Consider the following 22,321-nt stretch of genomic DNA (forward strand, 5'->3'; position numbering starts at 1 on the left):
GGAAAGCGGTTGTTTTGGGATATTAGAGTCCTGGTTTGGCCCCTCCCCACCACTATCATATATTGTTTACCCATCTCTCAGACATGTGTTTTGTCCTCTCTCGACTGCATTCACTTCATCTATGGAATGGGGGTATTTTCAGCTATCTTACTGGAATTCAGGGCTGCAACTAGACCTGAGGCCCGTTATTTTCTGAGACTCTAATGATAATGTGTGAAATAACTTTATTTCATGTGCTGTCAGTCTTGAATGGAAATTTCAACACAGAGACTATATTTTTTCTAGATTTTCTTCATAGCCCCTAGCACTCAAAGGATCCTGAATAAATATTATCTAATAATAAGAATAAAGAGAGCAAAGGCTGTTTGATTATTATATTAAAATAATCATTGGATTTTTACATCTTAATCGTGGATTAGAAAAGATTGCTTGGAGGGAAAAAAAAAAAAAAAAAACACAAAAACTAGCAAATGACTGCTTAGCGTTTCCCCAGTGTACTGTGTCACACTTGACACAAGCCTGTTTATTTATTGTCACAACAGCCCTGCAAAAAAAACATTCCCTTCAGCAGCATGAGGTTGCTCATTACAGTAATTTTTTTTTTTTAAAGAAAACCATGAACCATGGTACAGAAGAAGCATACTCAGAATTCATTCTTTTTGTTTGTTTGTTTGTTTTGAGATGGAATCTCGCTCTGTCTCCCAGGCTGGAGTGCAGTGGTGCGATCTCGGCTCACTGAAACATTCGCCTCCCGGGGTCAAGTGATTCTCTTACCTCAGCTTCCCAAGTAGCTGGAATTACAGGCACGTGCCACCACACTCAGCTAATTTTTCTATTTTTAGTAGAGACAGGGTTTCACCATGTTGGCCAGACTGGTCTGGAACTCGACCTCAGATGATCTGCCCTGCCTCGGCCCAGAATTCATTATGTAGCCTTCTATCCCCTGGTGCCACTTTGATGAGAGAAGCAGAGCTTGTTACAGGTGGCTATTAGATGATGCTACTGTATTACCTTCCTTATTCTGCACAGCAGCAGGAAGGGTGGCTGCTGGAACCTTCTGGGACGTACACACATGATAATTCAGGGTCTTTTTGCTGGTAATCCAAAAGCCAGTTATGAAACGATTTGAGACCTGGAAAGAGCCTGGAGACCTTCAGCAGCTTCGTTAGACCAGGAAGCTTTAACATTATCTAGAAAGCCCAGGTTTTTTATTCAGGTGCTCTCCCACACGGAAAACTTTGTAGAAAGTGACGCTCGTGTTTACAGACTAAGAATGAAACTCTAGCATGGCAGATATTGACTGCAAACTGCTCAGAGATGCTAAAATATTCATCCTTTAATAATGCGAGACTCTGAAAGACCCCAGCTCTTTTGGATTTGATTTTATAACTTTAAGTATTGCCTATTATAATTCTGAATTTAAACTTCGTAGGTTTGGTTGTTTTCATCTGTCAGCGTTCACTTTCCTTTTTTACCTCTTTCTTTTCTTCTTTTTTCCTTTGTTTTCAGGTTTACTTTGTAACGATTTGTCCATACTTTTTATTTTTTAACTGGCTGGGACTGCCACTTCAAATTGATATGAAATGACAGTCTTTAGGGCAGTGTAAATACCTGGTGCCATAAACAGGAGTAGTACACTATTCGGAATAAAAATTATTCTAGGAGCAAACTCTAATGAAACTGAAACCGTGGCTTGTGGATTTCTCCCTCACTGAACCCTCTTTTTTTGAATTTGGCATTCTTTCCTAATCTGACAAATGTTATCATCCCTTGTATCTGTCAGAGCTATTTTCTATTTTTTCTCAAATTATTCAATCAAGAAAACTTCCTTTTGTTGGTGGGAGTATGTCTAATTATCTGGTCCTGGAAAGCAGCCATTTGCCCAGTGATGAACACGGGTTTGTGTGCAGTACCGGCAACATGAGGATGCATGATGGATGCTCACAGACACTCCAGCTCTCCCTCCTCCACTCCTGACTTCTTGCTCTCCTCTTAATGACTTAGTCAGTGAATGTGAATTTTCAGAAACATTTTCTAGACCTTGTTTGGGTACCTCAACCCTGAATAAACATATCTAAGTTTTAATATTGTATTAGTCTTCTCTCACACTGCTAATAAAGACATAACTGAGACTGGGTAATTTATAAAGGAAAGAGGTTTAGTTGACTCACAGTTCCACATGGCTGGGGAGCCCTCACAATCATGGCAGAAGGCAAATGAGGAGCAAAGTCACGTCTTACATGTCAGCAGGCAAGAGAGAGTGTGTGCAGGGGAACTCCCCTTTATAAAACCGTCAGATCTCGTGAGACGTATTCATATTACGAGAACAGCACAGTAAAGACCCACCCCCGTGATTCAATTACCTCCCACCATGGCCCTCCCACGACATTTGGGAATTATGGGAGCTACAATTCAAGATGAGATTTGGGTGGGGACACAGTCGAACCATATCAAATATCTTCCACTATAATATGAATTATACTCTAGGTGAATGGTGTTTGCAGATATTTTTGGAAACCAGTGGTATATTATAGGATAGTGCTAGAAAAATGTCGAGATATTTAAAATAATTTTTCATTGAGGAACAAAAAGAATATAATATAAGTCAAAGAGACATAGACTCATAAGGTGGTTAAAATCTCAGGAATTGTTCATCTATCCACTTATTTGAAGAGAGGAAATAAAACCATTGTTATCAGTGAAGACAATGATCAGCCATAAGTAGACATATAAAATAACAGCTGTTTAAACTAATTCCTTTCTAAGTTTAGTGAGCATAGGGATTACCTGGGGATTGTTAAAATGCAGATTGTGATTCAATACATCAGGATGGGTCCTGAAAATCTGCAGTTCTGACAAGGTGGCAAGGAATACTGATGATGCTGGTGGGTTGAGGACCACACTCTAAGTAACAAGGATATAAAAACTTATTTATCACATAAAATGTAGAGGTAGAAAGTTCAGGGCTGGTAAGGCAACTCCCCAAGTTATTCAAGGTCCCACCTCCTTTCATTTTCAGATTTCACCATCTTTAGGGTGTGGTCCTCATTCTTACGGTTCATTATGTAGCGCCAGCTATCATATCTATGTCCCATGCAGCAGGACAGAAGAAATGGGATGGTAGGAGGAGCATGGGAACCATAGGAACACGCCAGTGTCTCTCAAGGAAGATTTCTGGGATCTACCACATGACAATTTCAAGCCTTTTCTATTAGCCAGAACCTAGTCACCTGACCACATCCAGGTGAGAGGCAAGCTGAGAAATGTTACTTTTAAATTGAGTGGCTATGTGCCCAAATGAAAATCCCCACACCCTGTTGGGAAGGGGCGTGTGAGGCATGGAAATGGGGCACGTCTAGCAATCCATGCCACAGATGCGGATGTCTGACACGAGAAGTGGTTTGCCAAAGACCACATAGAAAAATTACAGTTCATAGATTAATTATAACCAATACATGTATAGACCTTCTCAGTTTATGTGTGGTGCTGTTTTATGTCATAGGCTTATTTCATTTTTATAACTATTTTACACTATTATGAGCTTCTTTTTTGGTTGTGGAAAGTGAGGTTCAAAATGGTTGAGGGACTTCATTGATCATAAAGCCTACCCTTACTACTCTCTTTAAAATTGCATATTCCTTTCTCTCCCTTCTCTCTCCCTCCTTCATTCCTGATTCCTCTTACCAGATTCTATATTGTTCTTTGTTCCCTTGACTCATCACCTTTCAACATTCTACATATTTTTCTTATTTAGCATGTCAGTTGCTTATTGTCAGTCTCCCAGTGTTAGAAGGTAAGCTCCATGAGACCTTTGTTTTGTTTGCCAGTGCATCCCAAGCACCCACTTTAGTATTTGGCACATGATGGAATGCTCAGTACATAGTTTTTTAAATGAAGGAATAATGCCACTAGGTATCAAAGTCTGCCTTGGAATTATGTCTGTTATCTTCAACCCTAATGCTATATGCCTTCTCTATCAGGGCTTCTGCTAATGTTTTAGACTCTGGAACTCCTGTGTTTGCCTCAGAAATGTGCTCACACTTAAACGTATTGATTTACTCCTTGTCTTCATGACATTCATTTAATGTTGCTAGCCAACCTAACCAGTTTTGCTCACACCTTCAGTTCTCTCTTTATCTCAGTCCCAGGTTAATATTTCCTGAGGAGCCATGCATACCACTAGAAAAACAAACTTTAGCAAAAACTACCAAAATTAATGTCAAACCAGCTTTCCTGTTTGACTTAGTCTCTAGCCTCAGGCTTAGATAGGACTACTAGAACACGCTGATGGGACAGTTTCTAAGTGGCCTGATCTGCACTGGTTTCTAGTTTGGAATGTAAAGGGGACTGGTTCTGATCTCAGCCAAATCTCAAGACTATCACCTCCACCCTCCACCCTGTTTACAGTAATATAATTAATATAAAATGTAGTACAATATAATATAGGATTTAATATTATTCTGCTTCTGTTTAGAAACCTGTTATGACAATTGGTTTATTTCATTCAGTTAACTCTATTTCTATGTCTTTCTTTTGTGAAGATTGTCAATTTCCTGATGGGAATTTTCTGATGCAGATTCAGCTAATACGTACTGAGCTCCTTTTGCATGCTAGGACTTTTCTCTCACACAGCACCGTAAGATAGGCAGGGTGTACATGCAGAGACTAGTTTAAGAGAAGCATTTTGTCCAAGGCCATATGGCAACTAAGTGGCATGTGAAAAATAATTAACTATGGAAACTAATTCCACCTTAGGTCTTCCAAAATTCAAATCTTTGCTCTTTCTTTTCTATACCTGAGTTTCCTGATTTTTTATGCTTATATGTCTGTCAACCCCAGCACCTAGCATAGTGCTTTGCGCATAGCAGTTTCTCAATAAATATTTAATGAATACAAATATATGAAGAGCTTTTCTGTGGAAAATATTCTGCTTTGAATGTGTGAGGATACATTTGGGACAAACATCCTAGCTCTATAGTCAGGCAGCTTTTTTTTTGTGCTACCACTCAGGCAAAAGTAAGTCAATTAATCTCTCTGTCTCCGTTTCCTGGCATGTAATGTGGGAATGGGCATGAAAGCCCTAGAGTGTGTTGTGAGATTAATTAGTTAAAATGTATACCCTGCTATATAAATGCTAATTGCTGTCAGGGGCGTGGGTTGGATTTTCCAGCGACTTGGCTTTGCAAAGCTTTGCACATTTTCATTAGTCCTCTGTGCCACCAAGTCTCAGCCTTAAGAAACCCTTTTGGCTGAGAGGAATGAGGACTTTGTGGTTCTCCCATGTTGAGAGGCCAATTTAGAGAGGACTTCCACTGTGGAGTCAACTGAATAAGAAGGGACATTCTAAACAAAAAAGGAATTCTTGTGCTAGTAATTTGCTAAATTCCATTTGCCGTTATTAGAGACAAATGTATTTGCATAACAGCCTTTTCCTGTCTTTTCTGAGGCTGGTGCCTGCAGTGAATCATATAATTAATTTGGTATTACATGACACTCCAGCCTGTTGCCATAGATTTTATTTTTATTTGTTCATTGAATAATAAAAAAAGCTCTGACAAAATGCGCTCAGGTGCCTGTCTAGAGAACTTAAAAACTCACAGAACTAATTTCAAATGGGCAAATATCCCAAAGAAAAAGCTCAATAATAATAATGTTTATGAATACTAATACATATATTTTCAGGTTCTGTGGTACAGGACGCTGACTCACTTTATAAACATATTCATTTGGTCCATGAAACATCATGTAAGGGAGATACATGGCAGGTATAATTATTTCCTTTCCCTTTAAAAGTGTATTGAATTTAATTGAAGACATATTAAGCCTATGGATTGGGCCAGAAATCTTGGTAATTGACTTGTGTCCAAATTTTAGTATATAAGGAACAAATGCTTTTTAAAAAAGTGTCTGGTCTTGATTTATTAACTTATGTTATGGAAGGAAAATTCTACCTTCCTTTTTTTATTAATCAGGATAGGCAGTACTAGTTGCTGTCACAAATCTCAGTGGCTTAACACAATAGAGATTTATTTTTCACTCATGTCACAGCCCCTTGAAAGTCAAGTGGCATTCCTGAACAGCTCTGCTCTGAGCAGTGGCAGGAATCCAGATTCTTCCCATCCTGTGATGCTACCTTTTCAACAGTTTCTGGACTTCAGGGCCTCCATTTCAGGGAAAGAGAGCATGAGAGATTATGCTGGGGATTTCAGGATCTACAGCATTTCTGCCCACATTTCATTGGCTAGAGGAAATTCACATGACCCCAACCCAATTACCAAAGATAAGTAGTTTTCATATGAGTCAAGGAAAACAGAATTAATGAGCATATAAACAGTCTCTACCACAGTCTGTTCTTGTGATCACTAAAAATCCGTTTTATAATTCCTCCTAAATTGGTCTGTCTGAGTATATGCTTGCAGTTAAAATGTTATGTTAGCTCTCCTTTTTTATCTCCTCTTTCCCAATTGGCATTCTCCTACTTTACAGAAGAAAAATCTGCATGTCACTCATCATCTATCTTACTATTAATTATTGCCCAGGGCTATAAAGATTTTCAGGGTCCAACATGACACTTATTTTATTGGTGTCTCCTTAATAAGGGCACTATTAAACCCCAGCAGGCCTTCCTTTTTCTCTCCAATTTACCAACGTTTCTATTAAGAGTGAATCATGACATCAGAATGTGATCTGTGGCCCAAGTTGGAGTGATCTGAATTGGTACACATTGTACAGTGGGGTTACAGGAAAGATACTAATTTCCATTTAATAGTCTTTCCTCTACCATCATCTAATTGCAGTCAAAAAAATGCCGTCTTGAGGGAGATGCTTTTGCAAAACACATAAATAATATCTATAGGAAATACCAAAGGCAGTGACATCTTATTTTATCTAGACAACAAACAGTATAATGAAATTACAGACTCCATTTGGTATCCAACTGTTTTCTTCTTCTTTTTTTTTCTGTATATTTTATCATTCAAAGTGAAATGACTGTCAAGCCAATACATAACAACACAATTTTTGGAAATAAAATATAAAATCAAAAATTTTTCTAACAGAAAGTAGTTATGATAAGGATGGTTTGACATAGAATGGGTTTGCCAACTGTATTACCTAGTGGATATTTTCTTCCTTCTTTCCTTTCTTCCTTTTATTCTAATTATTATTTTAATTAATTTGAAAGCAAATTATGCACAGATTTTTAAGGTCAATATATAAAAAAATCAAAATAATTATACTCTTTCTGCCTTAACTATCCTCACTTTTACTAATTACCCTTCTCAGAGACAACAACTTGGATATCTTATTTATCTCTTCTAATATTTCCCATCTATATTTTGCTAACCTATTTGTACACATTGTTATCTTTTGTGTAGTCAACCCTAGGCATTATCTTTTCACTTTTTTCATTATAGTAAATGAGGATAATCTCACTGAAACTGCTATCCCTTCTATCCATTCTTCTCTATATTTCATATTTGGTCGAATCAATAATCATTTCATTAATACGTTTCCACATATTTATGGACTATAATTCTATTACCTGTCTTAGTTTTTGAAGTTATTAACTACATTGCTTTTCATATGCTTATTTTAATTTGTATGTTTTTGTAACCATTTTTATAGCTTTCAATTGCCTTTCAGCATAATTTTTCACATTTTTCACACTGTTAATGTCATCAGATAATCTGTCAGTTGCGATTATTTTTTCCCTTATTGGAGGTTTCCAATCCCTACTACCTATACTGGGTCATTACCAAGCCCTGGTGCATAAATTTTATCCTTGGATCTGTTGACTGTCATTCTGAGGATCCCTTTTCTCTCTTGAATTAGAATCCCTATTCCCAATCCTAGGTTTTCTCTATTATTGTTTTATTCTCTCATTTTTGTGGCACAAATCCCCCGAAGCTCCCTCATAAGGAGGACATGGTAAATAAATTGTGGAGTCTTTATGTGTCTACATTTGTCACCTTCACACTTGATTGTTTTGTTATGTTTAGGTTCTGGATTGGAAATAATTTTCCTTCAGATGCATCACTTCATTATCTTCTAGTTTCCAGTCTTCTGTTTGGGAGTTCCCAAACCATTCTCATTCCTAGTATTTTGTAAAGTGACTTTTTTTTTTTTCCTTTCCTTTCTTACTCCCTGGAAGTTTGCAGAATCCTCTCTTTCTCTGCAATTGTTTTGAAATATTTATGTGGTGTGAGTCTATTTCTATTCATTATTCTGGGGCAATTGATAGGTCCTTAGAAGGTTGTATATTTCAGTTCTCAGATTTGGTTTTTTTTTCTGTGAATTATTTAATTGAGAATTTTCTTTGTATTTTGGGGTTTTTTTTGAGAGGTGCGGTGCAGAGGGTCCTCTTATTGAGAGTTTGAGATTCCTGGACAGGGCTTCTAACTTTCTTATCCATTTTCTATTTCTTTTTCTTTCTACTCTACTTTTTAGGAAATCTTTAAATTTAACATCTAAAAAAATCTATTAAAGCTTTTTGTTTTAGTGGGCTTTTTTTCTCTGAATATTGCTTTGTTATAGCATTTGTTCCTGCTTCATGGATGAAATGGGTTCATTATCACTCTGAGAATGTTGATAGTATTTTTTAAATGTATACTTTTCCTTGAATAATTTCATTTTCTCCAAGTTTCTTTTACTTTTTTTTTCTAACATTACATTTTGTGGTAGAGGTTTTTCTCAGATGATCTGCTCGGATTTAAGAAGTGATTAAGAAGCTGATTGGAAATTCTAAATGTGAGTGTGAAGCCATGATGCTCGTTAAACTTGGGCTTTTCTGTTGGATGATGTGGCTGCACAATTTTCTAAAGAGCTTCTGATAGTAAGATTGTCATATCTTTCTTCTTAAACTGGCCAGATTTTCCACAGAAGATTCTTTCCTTCTCTTCTGTGGAGAGTAAATGTCTGACTGCCCTCATCCTTGGAGCTGAGTGAAGAAAACTGTTCAGTACTAGAAGAGTGGGCTTGGAACAAAGCATGTAACTTTTTTATATAGCTGTCATTCTGTCTTCTTTCTTTTACCATTCTTCCCATACCTTCGGTTTTGAGACACCTGACTGCATGTGCCAGGATAGATTATTGATATCGGTAATAAGCAAATCTAAATTATCTCTGCCTTAAAAGAATAAAGTTGTGTGGTATGCCATCCATCAAAGGACCCAGCCTAAGGGAGCCTGTGTCTCTGTGCTTTCATATTTGCCAAGGCAGAAGAAAAGGGAGGTTTGTAAAATATACCCTATCTCTTAAAACATCCACCACAAGTAGCACTGACTACGTCTTCTTGGCCAAAGTAAGGCACGTGGCCGCTCCTTACTTCAGAGGTGTGGAAATGTACAATCTTACACTGAGAGGAGAACCCATAAATATTGGGTAAACAGCACTAATGACTCTTTATCTTGGTGCTGATAATTCCTGGGCCTTTTCAGCATCCTGAACTACAGATGGGTTTGTTCTCCAGTTCTCTGCCGCTGCTTTAGGATTTGTCTTTTTAGGTGTGTTAAGCCTGTTACCACTTGTCCATGTTGGTATCACTATTGTCTTTTCTCCTGCTCTTGCAGCTACTTGGGATTATGTATTAAACATTATTTTCTTTTTCTTTTCTTTTCTTTTTTTGAGACAGAGTCTTGCTCTCTCACCCAGGCTGGAGTGCAGTGGCATGATCTTGGCTCACTGCAACCTCTGCCTCCTGGGTTCAAGCAAGTCTCCTGCCTCAGCATTCCGAGCAGCTGGAATTAAAGGTGCCCACCACCATGCCTGGCTAATTTTTGTATTTTTAGTAGAGATGGGGTTTTGCCATGTTGGCTAGGCTGGTCTCGACTCCTGACCTCAGGTGATCTGCCCGCCTTGGCCTCCTAAAGTGTTGGGATTACAGGCGTGAGCCACCACGTCCAGCCAAAACTTTGGTTATACTTTTATATAAACTGAATAAGCGAACTCTGCAACTTTGCAAATATGTTCAAAGAATGTGATACTTTATAAAAATATACTGTATTACAAATGTGCATTGATGTGAACAACACTGTGATTTTTCCAATTATTTCTCTGTATGTTGAATTTTAAAAGTTGCTTCTAGCTAAAAACATAGCAACAATAGTCATTTGTCGAGTCTTGAAAAAACTAGTTGTTAAATTTCCCAGAGCTTTATTACTTACGTGACAAATCCTTTTGCAAGTCAGAAAGCTTCAGATTCTTTGCTTTTATCAAAATTAGAATAATGGCAAGTGAGTTATTTTGCCAGTTATCCACTGCTACAAAAATGGTGCCTTGCAAAGAAGCACAAATTTAAATGACCAAACTTCATTTTATTATTTCACTTGTATTTTTGCTTCTGAGTCTGTATCTTGTGTGGCTCAGCTCATCCAGGCTGGACTTGCTCTTGTACCTTTGGTCAGTTGTGGAAAGCCAGATAGCCATACTTCTGGAGGTGGGCCAGCTGCCAGCTGGGGTGTCTCAGCTGTCCTCTATGTTGTCTCTTATTTATTAATATGCTTTTCTGGACTTGTTCTCATGGTGACAACAGAGTTCCAAGAGAAAAAGCAAAACCTTTTAAGTCTTAGGCTTAGATTGTCACACACCACACAATCACTTTTGCTGCATTTTGTTTGCCAGTATAACTCACAAGGACAGCCCAGATTTGATGGCTGGTAAGAGAGACTCTTGATTGGAAAACTCACAGTTTCAAATTGCAGAGGATGTGGCTATAAGGGAAAGAGAAAACTTGGGCTGTTTTTGCTGACTCTGCATTCCAGAGTTTTCAAATGATCGTTAAAAATAATGTTTGATGATAAAAATATAAAATGGGTATACAGCTCAGAAAGAATTTAAAGAATTGAGTGACCTTGTGGAACTAAGCTCCTTTAGTTCCTTACTATAAACAAATTTTCCCAGTTCTTACAGGTAAGCAAACAGTTTTCAACTGGTACCTAAAATCTCTCATTCAAAAATAGCCCTTCTATATTACTAAGAAATGATTTCCAGTACAACCTTTACATTTTATAATCATTAATTACTTATAAAATGAAAACATATTATTTAAATTTATAAGACATTTCAAAAAATCTTTTAACACTTAGCACTTTACATATTACACAAAAGAATAATATGATGAAAAATAAAAAATAAACTATCAAACATAAGAATATATTCCATTAAGGTAAATTTATACGTGGAGATAGTGGAATTAATGTAAGTTCAAGGAAAAAAAGAAACTATGGAATTTATAATGGTTAAAAGAAAGGTTTTTCACATGTTTTTAGGTTGGATATTGGTGTATGGCAAATCACTATTCCATTGGATGTAATTAAAAGAATGATGTAACTCTTTTCTTTCAAAATGGCATTACTTATGACACTAAATATATCCTTTCCGATTATACTTGGCATGAAAAGTTTTAGATATCAATGGAAATGTAGGGAATGTTACAGAGTTAAAACATATATACATAAGCATGTGTATGTGCGTATGTTAGGGACATGAGGAAAAAACTACTTTAAGATGATGGTTTTGTGGCCCGCAGGACTCCGTCACCCCGACCTCTGTTCACCCTTCATGTGGTGACTTCTAGAGCCCTCCATTCAGAGATCACTCTTAAGAAAATAAATCTTTTCTTATTTTCTTAAAATCAAGAAAAAAGTTCTTTAAAAAAAGGATTTTTTTTTTCTGAGTAGATGAGGGATTACTTTTCATTATAAAGAATAAATTATAAAAGCCATTACTCACAAGGACAGCGCAGATTGGAGGGGTGGTAAGACAGACTCTTGATTGGAAAACTCACAGTTTCAAATTGCAGAGGATGTGGATACAGGGGAAAGAGAAAACTAGGGCTGTTTTTGCAGACTCTGTATTCCAGAGTTTTCAAGTGATCGTTAAAAATAATGTTTGATGATAAAAATATAAAATGGGTATACAGCTCAGAAGGAATTTAAAGAATTGAGCGACCTTGTAGAACTAAGCTCCCTTTTTATTTGACTCTGTCATTGAAACTGTAGCATCCTTAGTTCTGAATGAGTATTCCACCAAGGAGTATTACTGAGGATCTCTTGATATCTTGAGGTCTGCTGTCCTGCTGTCCAATAAAGTAGAGAGTAGACATATGTGGCTAGTCCAGATTGAGATGTAAGTAAAAAATACATTGAATTTTGAAGATGTACCACAGAAAAAGAATGCAAATGTAAAATAGCTCATTTTTTTTTGATATTTTGGATATGTTGGGCTTAACAAAATATTAAAATCAATTTCATCTGCTTTGTTTTACTTTTTTAGTGTGGCAACTGAGACGTCTAAAATTACGTATGTGTGTTGCATTATAATTTCTATTGGACATTGCAGATCTAGCCCATAAATCAGAAGATCTAGAGGAAACTGGGAGTCCTTTCTCCCGTTTGCCCAAGGGTTGTCTTTTCAGTTACAATTTCCTCCTTAAACCATTCTCTGTTCCACAAAGTGAAAAAACACATGATGTCTTTTTTAGGTGAAACTTTCTCCCATACCTTGCAGGGCTTAACAGGGTCAAGCTATCAGATCAAATCATTATTCAAGAGATACTCAAATATTATTCAAGAAAATAAAAAATAGTGGGGAACAGCAGTTTCTTCACACCAAAGGTGCCTACTGTGTGCAATTATTAGAGGGAGGCTGGAAGACGACCAGAGAAAGAGGTTCTGGAAAAGACTGGGTGAACTGAGGAGAAGGTGTGTTATTTTGAGGCCTTTGTTATAAAATGACTCACCTGCCCTTTCTTTCTTTGTGATTATTCCAGAACGTTGCGATGACTGGGGACTGGATACCATGAGGCAAATCCAAGTGTTTGAAGATGAGCCAGCTCGCATCAAGTGCCCGCTCTTCGAACACTTCTTGAAATTTAACTACAGCACAGCCCATTCAGCCGGCCTTACTCTGATCTGGTATTGGACTAGGCAGGACCGGGACCTTGAGGAGCCAATTAACTTCCGCCTCCCTGAGAACCGCATCAGTAAGGAGAAAGATGTGCTGTGGTTCCGGCCCACTCTCCTCAATGACACTGGCAACTATACCTGCATGTTAAGGTAGCCTGATTCTTGGCAGCGGCTTTCTCTTTTCCCTTTCATTTCTGGGCTTTTATCCAGACGATCCGTGTGCTAGGAAGCTGGGGAGAAGTCGGAAGCATTTAAATAGAGTTTAGTGAGGTCATTCTCTGCAGCTTAGCTGAAGGGGGCTGAAGGAGGTATGCCGAGAAATTGGTTGTGGCCCTTAGAATGTTCTCCAGAGGTAGTTTCTTCCCAGACCCCGAGACATATCAAAGTTGTCCAAAAGTGGAGCCTTGTTATTAATCCCTTCTCATGACACCGGTTCCTGCCTGCCTTTATGCCTCACCTGAGACATCCATTTCTCCAGACGTCGAACAGGGCAGGGGATAGAGCCCATTTGTATCTGTTTTTCTTGGCATCTTTCAAAGTACTTGGCACAGAAGAGAAACTCAGGTGCATTGTGTGATGCACAATGCCTCCCAAATATGTGTGATGTGATGCCTCCCAAATATTATTTTACTTTTTGAGTGTGGCAACTGAAATGTCTAAAATTACGTATGTGGTTCACATTATCATTTCTAGTGGACACTACAGATCTAGCCCCCAAATCAGAAGACCTAGAGCGAACTGGGAGTCCTCTCTCCCATTTGCCCAAGGTTTGCCTTTTCAGTTACAATTTCCTCCTTAGAATTTTCTCTGTCATAATATTCTCCCAAATATTCTTTTGGGAGGCGTGACGTGTATGTCTGACAATGCTTTTTAAACTTCCACCAAATTTCCCCTAAGAAGCAAGAGAATACCATATCTGTGGCAATCTCAGGATATAATCCAAACAATTTACCATGACTGTCAAATTTCTGTCCAATCCACTCTTTTTCCCTTGAAAGTTTTGTAGATTGTATATTTTACTCTACAGTATTCCTCTTTTACTTTTTTCTGCATTAATGTTGTTTTTGGGAAAAACAACAACAACAACAACGACAAAAACAACTTCTAAAAACTGAGGCCTCTCCACAGAACAGCCCATTTCAGGGTTAATTATTTGGTTACTTTTTACTCACAGTCACTTTTTAGCTGCCAGGCTTGGCTTTGTTTTCTAAACTCCCGCCTGGGTTATTATTTTTTATTTTAACGACTTCCTACTATTTAACAGGTGTATTGCCTTGCTAGGGCTGCAATGACAAAATACCACAGAGTGGGTGACTTTAACAAACAAAATTACCTTCTCACCGTTCTGGAGGCTAGAAGTCCAAGATCAGGGTGTTGGCAGGGTTGATTTCATTCTTGATGCCTCTCTCCTTGGCTTGTATATGGCCATCTTCTCTCCTTGTCTTTACATGGTCTTTCCTCTGTGTGTTTGTGTCTTAATCTCTTTTTCTGATAAGAATGCTAGTCATATGGGATTAAAGACCCCCCTTATGACCTCATTTGAGCTCAGTTATGTCTTTAAATGTTCTGTTTTCAAATAAAGTCACATTCTAATGTACAGTGAATTAGGACTTTAGCATATAAATTGGGGTGGGGTGACACAGTTCAGTCCATAACAATAAATAATCACAAATGTTTTTTCTCTCATGGAAAGTAACTACTCCCTGATGGAAAACTATGACTGTGCTTTGGTAAATGCAAGCTATGTTATGATTATGTGAAAAAAGATCTCTTTTCTATCACAGAAAAGCCTTTGGATCACTGTGTTCTTGGGGGTTGCAGGTAAGGGAGATTCCTGTAGCCTCTGAAGGCCCTTCTGAGGCTTTCATCGGACACTTGAATTTTATTGGAGTGGACTTTAGACTGGCATATGGGTTTCTGAGGATCCTGAAATACTCATATTCTCATTATTTATGTTCTAATACAACTTGGTAGAAGTTAAAGCAGATGATAGTGGAAAGAGCATTAGGAGAAGACAGAGACACCAGGCCATCACTTCCACTCTGCCACTACTTAGCTGGTGACCTTAGGCAAGTCCTGTCCATGTCTGAGAGCTGTGGCATCTACGTCCACATAGGAAGAGAGTTGGCACACATGCTTGTTGAGTTCCTTTTTATCTTTGATAACTGTTCATCTGTTAACATTTCCCAGTGGGAAGAAGTCATCAGGAGCTTTCTGTTTAACTATGGTCTCCACTGTGTATCTTAGTGCTTCAGTATCAGTTTTACTTTTTCCTTAATTACTTACTACCTGCCTGTAGATCTTCCACAAACTTTTCTAATCTTCTTTTACATCATAGGAGTAGGGCTGCATGACTGTTAAGACCTGCGTATACCTTTAATGTTATTTATCAACTTCCAGATTGTCGCCTCTTCAGTTTACTTCTCTTATCTTCCATGTTCCTAGAGCAAATCTAGAATTGAAATTGTCTGGTAGGAGCACTACTAGGTTTCCTGTTTTACTGAGGAAATGTCTAATCTGAGAATGACTTTAAACTGGAACATGTAGAACCATAGGCCTGAATGTCTTTAAGGTCATAAAGTTAGTTTCATCTTTCAGTATTTTATTTATATTCTTGCGCCAATACTGTTCAACTTGGGGAGCTAAAAAAGTCGGTCGAATCACTGTTCTTCATATTTTTTAAAATCAGAAAATATATCCTTAAACTTAAATTTACCTTCTATAACTTCCACCTGTAGAATCTGTCTTCCACGTGGCAGATGTTTTGTTATTTGTAGGTAGGGGTCATGCCTACCACTCCCCCTTGCCACCTTCTGAGTATTGTCACGAGTCATCTTTAACACCCCTCCCTCCCTCTTTGAGAATGCATACCCCACCCCTTCCACTATATTTTGTCTTTATTCATAAGTCATTTTGGTACCAAATAAGCCAAATATATGTGATGTGATGCCTCCCAAATGTTATTTAGACAAAAATCACAAAAATGGCTACACATAGACTCCTTATCTCATCACCCTAAAAAATAAGTTGTTTTTATTACTGTATGTTCTTTTCATGTTTTCCTACATTTAGACACAAGTTTTACATCCATTCCACTTATTTAATAACAAATATTTATTTAGCAGTTTCTGAAAGTTAAGACACTGTACTAGATGCAATTTATGTAATAAAAAACATAAATAGTGTTGTGGGACTTATATTTTACAGAGGATAAGCATACATATCTATAACATAACCACCTAGTTTTGAACTGTAACAAATTTAATCAAGGAAATGTCCAAGGTGCTCAATAAATGACAGATCAAATTTAGATATGAGGTGGGAAAAGATAACAGAGAAGGCCTGCATGTGAAATGGAAGGGGTGGGGGAAGTAAGCCCTCCAGGCAGACGGAACAACGTGTGTGAACCTTATAGCACAAATGCAACTCCCCAGTCATCCTAAGGAATTGTTATGTGTTTGTTTTTTTCCGTCGTGCCTGATTGTTTGTATACATTCTCATGACAACTTGGAATGGTTGTACCACAGGTTTCTTTATAATATTCCATTTGTCACATTTTCTTCTATTGATTTTAATGTTTTCCTTGCTGATATGGCTCTGGATGGGCATTTTTGACTATTTGCTGTCTCTAATCCTCCTTTTCTATCGTTCTATCATGTGATGAAATATCCAGACACAGGATTGCTAGGGCAAAAACAAAGGCTTTTTTATGATCCTGAAAACATAGTTTTTCTCAAAGTTTGCTTGTACCATTATTGACTCTGCATAAATATGCCATTCATGCCTCTGCCTTACCAGCACTGAGTATTACCGAGAATGTTTTAAGTGTTACATATATACACAGTTATATTTTGCTATGTTGAACAGCAGAACAGGGGATATGTTCTGAGAAATGTTTTGTTAGCTGATTTTTGTCATTGTATGACCATCACAGAGTGTAGTTACGTGAACTTGGATGGTAGAGCCTACTACACACCTAGGCTATATGGCATAGTCTGTTACTCCTAGGCTACCAACCTGTATAGCAGGTTGTGGTACTGAATACTATAGGCAATTATAACACAATGGTAAGGATTTGTGTACCTAATCTATGTAAATATAGAAAAGACAGAGTTAACATACAATATAAAAGATGAAAAAACAGTACACCTATGTAGGGCACTTATCATGAATAGAGTTTGTGGGACTGGACGTTGCTCTGGGAGAGTAGGTGAGTGAGCAGTGAATGAATGTGAAAGCCTAGGACATTACTATACACTTTTATTTGTCTGACGGCGAATAGGTTTGTTTATACCAGCATCACCAAAAACGTGAATAATATGTTGCCCTATGAAATTACAATGATGATTACATCAATAAACAATAGAAATTCTTGAGCTCTATTATAATTTTATGAAACCACCATCACATATGTAATCCATCATTAACGAAAATGTCATCGTGTGACACATGACTATTTATATACACTGACAAACACACATTTAGGATCACATCTGAAAGTATAAATACTTTAGTACATTAATAGTAGTTAATTAATTGTGCCTGTTTTTTTATCCTATGATGTCAATTCGTGTAGGAAATGCCTCCACTACCATTTTATCTCCTACATGAACTTACGTGTATAAATGATGTCTCAGTATGTAGCATGGCTTCACTTAGTTCATTTGAATGTGGTTGCTATATGAAATCAAATGCAAATACTACCCATTCATTGTATATTTCTTTTTTCAGGAACACCACATATTGCAGCAAAGTTGCATTTCCCTTGGAAGTTGTTCAAAAAGACAGCTGTTTCAATTCCCCCATGAAACTCCCAGTGCATAAACTGTATATAGAATATGGCATTCAGAGGATCACTTGTCCAAATGTAGATGGATATTTTCCTTCCAGTGTCAAACCGACCATCACTTGGTATATGGTAAGGAAAATTAGACTACATTGTATTCTCTCTAATGGCTTATAAAATGATAATACTTATTTGCTGAGTTATATGTATAAGCAAAGGAATTTCTCTTCAGATTATCTGATCTATTCCATAATAACTTTATGGAAATATTTCACCACATCCTCATTTTGTACCATTTTAAAGGAAGTGGTGCACAATACTTTGTCTCAGGTCACTATTTCTGAAATTATTCTAACTAGAACACCAAAACTACCTTATTTCTGTTAACTTTATGTGAAATACATTTTAAGAAATGCTGCCCACTTCTAGTTCCTGCTTAGTGAAGTCATAAGCTATTAATTCTTGTGGTGAATTTCATTTCCTTGATTCATCAGTACTGCATTTTATTATTTATGTGTGTTTTTTTCTTTGCCCTCATTTGTGAGCACTGTACATCTATGGCCTTTTCCACATCCGAGGGATTTGGAAAATGTTTCGTCAAAACATAAAAGTGTTGGAAGGTAGCAACATAGCTTTTGTATCACTTCAAGTCTCCACATACACCAAAGCCAGAACCCCACGGACAGAATTTATAACATAACTCAGTGACAAGTTATCCGTAAGAACCACTTTTGATAAAGTTAACTGAGATAAGCCACCAACAGCCTAAGCCCATATGGGATCACTGTTTGTGGGGAAGGAAACAGACGGAAGTAATGTAGTGTCTGTCAGACTTGACAATAGGAGAACACCAAAAGAGCCAACAGGTACTCACTGGAAAGTGTGATGAGCCAATGTGAGAACAGGAGCTGAAATTGGGAGAGGGTTTTGCTCTCTAGTAAGGGGTAGTGCAAGAGACCTATAAAAAGAAGCTCTGAAGGGGTGGGAAAAGTTGTAGTGCCTCACAGCTCTGAAATATGACCAGCCACGTTGAGGAGAAGCTACTATGAGTAGAATCAAAAGTAAGCTGGATGAGGACAATATATAGGAAGGAAGGAGAAGGACTGGTTAAAAATGGATCAGGAGAACAAAGCCAGGACATCTTAAGACCAAGACACCATCGTTTTGAAAAGGTATCTTGCTGAAGTTAGAAAATCCTTTTATATTTTAAAATTCAGAAAAAACTACTATTTCCTAAGTGAGCTAAACAACATTTTAAAATGATTCAAGATGTGAAAGAATAATATGAATTAGAAACATCTAAAAATTATATATAATTACGTAACTCCATACAAACTTAGAAAATAAATCATTTTAGAAATGAAGTTAATTTAAGAGAAAGATCACAGAATAAAAAACACAATAGATAATACCTTAAGACTAATAGAAGGTGAAAGGGAGAAAAAATTAAAATTTAAAAAAATGACAAATACAATAAGAAAATTAGAATGGCCGTAAGTATATCAGATAAAGTAGACAGTGAGGATTACCAGAGAAAAAGATGACATTTCATAATAATAAAATGATCACTTTGTCAGGGAAACATAAAAACAGCAAAAGCTTGCGTGCTTAATAACAATGCTTCAAAAATAAGCAGCAAAAGTTGGCAGAACTCCAGAGAGAAACAAAAAATTCTACAAACACAGTTTGTTGTAAATTTCAAAAGCTAAAAATTTTAAATTCTGCCTCTGCTTAAGTTGTTAATTATACAGTTTGAGAGTCAACTTGAAGAGTCTTCTGTTGGCCAAAGATGAACAATTTTAACCGAAATAATTTGAACCTAATTGCAATGGTTTAAATCCTATGAAGTCAGTTTAAATTTATAAGTTTATAATGACATTTCACAAAATTTAATGAGTTACATTTGGATGATGATAGGAGATCAGTTTATTATCTTGAAAACTGGTAAAGGAGAATAATCAAGTATTCATTCTGTTTTTCCTAGAAGACATGTAACATAGGGTAATGAAGTGTTGTAGAGAGGTGTGTTTTGTGAAGTGTTTCTAATAACAGATGAAAATTTAATGATACAGTTAGAATTATCCTCACCTTGCAACTCTCAATAGATTAATAAATCTAGGCATCTAAGCATTAATGACTGCTAACATCACAAGATGAAAAACCATCAGACATGTTTCTTCTGATAAAAGAAGAAAATATTATGTATTGATTCATATTACCAAATTAATTAAACCTGAGTCCGATTAAGCCTTTGGATCCCACTGTCATTTTGTAGGAGATATATAAATAACATAGAAATATATTGAACTGCAGCATGGATATGTCATCAATAAAATCCAGACTATGTGAAACTCTATGGGCCAGATGTGCTGGGTTTTTCAAAAGATAAATTATAAGAAAAGGAACGTCATGAAGAGGGACTGTATAGATTAAAAGAAACATATAAGACATTTAAAAAGTAGATAGCACTGTAGCATCTAAGCATGCATATATAGGTGAAAAGTATATAAATAAAAACAAGGAAGTGATTTTACTATAAAAGTATAGATAGCGACGACTTTGGAGGGTAGTAAAGGAGGTGTGATTGACATGGGCCATGAAGAAGGCCTTCAAGAGGGACTGGCAAAGTTCCTGGACCTGACTGATGGTTACAAAGGCCTTTGCTTTATAATAACTCATTAACTCTTAGATGCGTTTTGCATGGTTTTTTTGTATGTGCTTTATTTTACAATATAATGACTAAGAGGGATGGAGGGAGGGAGAGAAGGAAGGTAGAAAAGGAGTGAGGAAGAGAAAGAGATACAGAGACTGATTTAAGAGATTTAACAACCAATTGCAATGAATCAACTTTGGTTGGATCTTTTTCATTTGAAAAAAACTATAAAGCAAATTATGAAAAGATCAGGGAATTTTGAACATGTAATACTAATGTTACTAATAAATTATTACTTTTTAAACTGGATAATGGTATTGTAGTTATGCTTGCAGAAGGAGTCTTCTTTTTTGGAGATACTCAAATATTGTTTAGAAATAAAATTATATGATGTCTGTGATTTGCCTCAAAATAATCTTGGGGTGCAGTGAGTAGCTGTGCATGAAATAAGACATAGTCTCAATTAATACTTGTTGAGGCTGGTAAAGATACAGGAGCTCGTTGTCCTCTCTCTGATTGTAATTTTTCATAGTAAAAAACCTAAAAGATGGTTAAAAAATAATATTAACAGTTTTACATCAGTAAGTGTAATATACCTTCCAGTTAAACAAAAAAGTTTATTTACCCTGCAATCAAGGTTTTAATCTCGAACCTTATTTGATTTTTTAGTTTTTTTTTTTTTTTTTTTTTTTTTTTTGAGACGGAGTCTCGCTCTGTCGCCCAGGCTGGAGTGCGGTGGCGCGATCTCGGCTCACTGCAAGCTCCGCCTCCCGGGTTCACGCCATTCTCCTGCCTCAGCCTCCCGAGTAGCTGGGACTACAGGCGCCCGCCACCACGCCCGGCTAATTTTTTGTATTTTTAGTAGAGATGGGGTTTCACCGTGGTCTCGATCTCCTGACCTCGTGATCCGCCCGCCTCGGCCTCCCAAAGTGCTGGGATTACAAGCGTGAGCCACCGCGCCCGGCCTGATTTTTTAGTTTTATTCCCATACACATCCTTCCGTTTTCTCGTCCCCTTTTTCCTCGTGCATTTCCTCTGCCTGGAATGTCCTCCCTTTAGAACAGACCAAATTGTACCACCTTTATTAATTGTTCCTTGTTCCCTCCAGCTGGAAATCATATTTCTCTCATTATTCCTGTTTATTTGTACCTGTTTCAATATTATTTTTTACTTCTTTACTTTTTCTAGTCGTTCATTCATGACTACAGATGGTCCTCGATTTACAATGGTTTGACTTAAGATTTTTCAACTTGATCATGGGTTTATTGGGATGAAACCTCACGGTATGTCAAGTAGCTTCTTATGATTTATGATGGGGCTATGGTTTCTACTGAATTTTTATCACTTTCACATTATCATAAAGTCGAAAAATCATAAATAAAACCGTCCTAAGTTGGGGACCGTCTGCTGTATTGCGAGCATTAAATGCATTTTTGACTTAACCACATTTTGGACTTAGGATAGGTTTATTGGTATGTAACTCTCATCATAAGTTGAGGAATATCTGTATACTAGCTGAAAATTACCTGTGATCAATGCAGTATGCCAGGGGGTTGAGGGAACACCATAATGAATAAAATATATGCCCAGGGCTGTGTAGTCCCAAATGACCTCATAATTTAATACAAATAAGTTTGTAAATACGAAGAATTTCTACTCTTATCAAAATGTAAACTTCTAAGTTTCATAAGAGTGACAAGGAGAAATTACTGTTGGTTTTAAGGAGAGAGCGATATGTATCCTAGAAGACAGCATATTTCTTGAGGGCAAAGCTATGTAATGTCTTACTCTGCATCTCCAATGATTTCCAGATTTCTGGTTTTCATGAAAGGATGACATGGTGCTATTAACCAAGGTATGAAGTAACAGAGGAGAAGCAGGTTTAGGGAGTAAGTAATGGGTTAGGTAATGTCATGTTAAGTTAGTTGCTGATGTCTGTGAGACATCTAGCTGGCGGGTGGCAGTGACTAGCAGGTA

The 22,321-nt window shown here is 37.1% G+C and overlaps 1 protein-coding gene across 4 annotated transcripts in view; it reads left to right on the plus strand.

Annotated features, from left to right (window-relative positions):
• IL1RAP (interleukin 1 receptor accessory protein) overlaps positions 1–22,321 on the plus strand; it is a 221,563-nt gene that overhangs the window by 154,053 nt on the left and 45,189 nt on the right. For all 4 annotated transcript variants that reach the window (XM_058426921.1, XM_032171908.2, XM_032171907.2 and 1 more), the window contains 2 exons: positions 12,770–13,055; positions 17,637–17,823. In XM_058426921.1, coding sequence (XP_058282904.1) covers positions 12,770–13,055; positions 17,637–17,823 — 473 coding nt within the window. The remainder of the gene's footprint in view (positions 1–12,769; positions 13,056–17,636; positions 17,824–22,321) is intronic.

The sequence above is a fragment of the Hylobates moloch genome, unplaced genomic scaffold (genome assembly GCF_009828535.3).
Source record: "Hylobates moloch isolate HMO894 unplaced genomic scaffold, HMol_V3 SCAFFOLD_13, whole genome shotgun sequence".
Taxonomy (NCBI): domain Eukaryota; kingdom Metazoa; phylum Chordata; class Mammalia; order Primates; family Hylobatidae; genus Hylobates; species Hylobates moloch.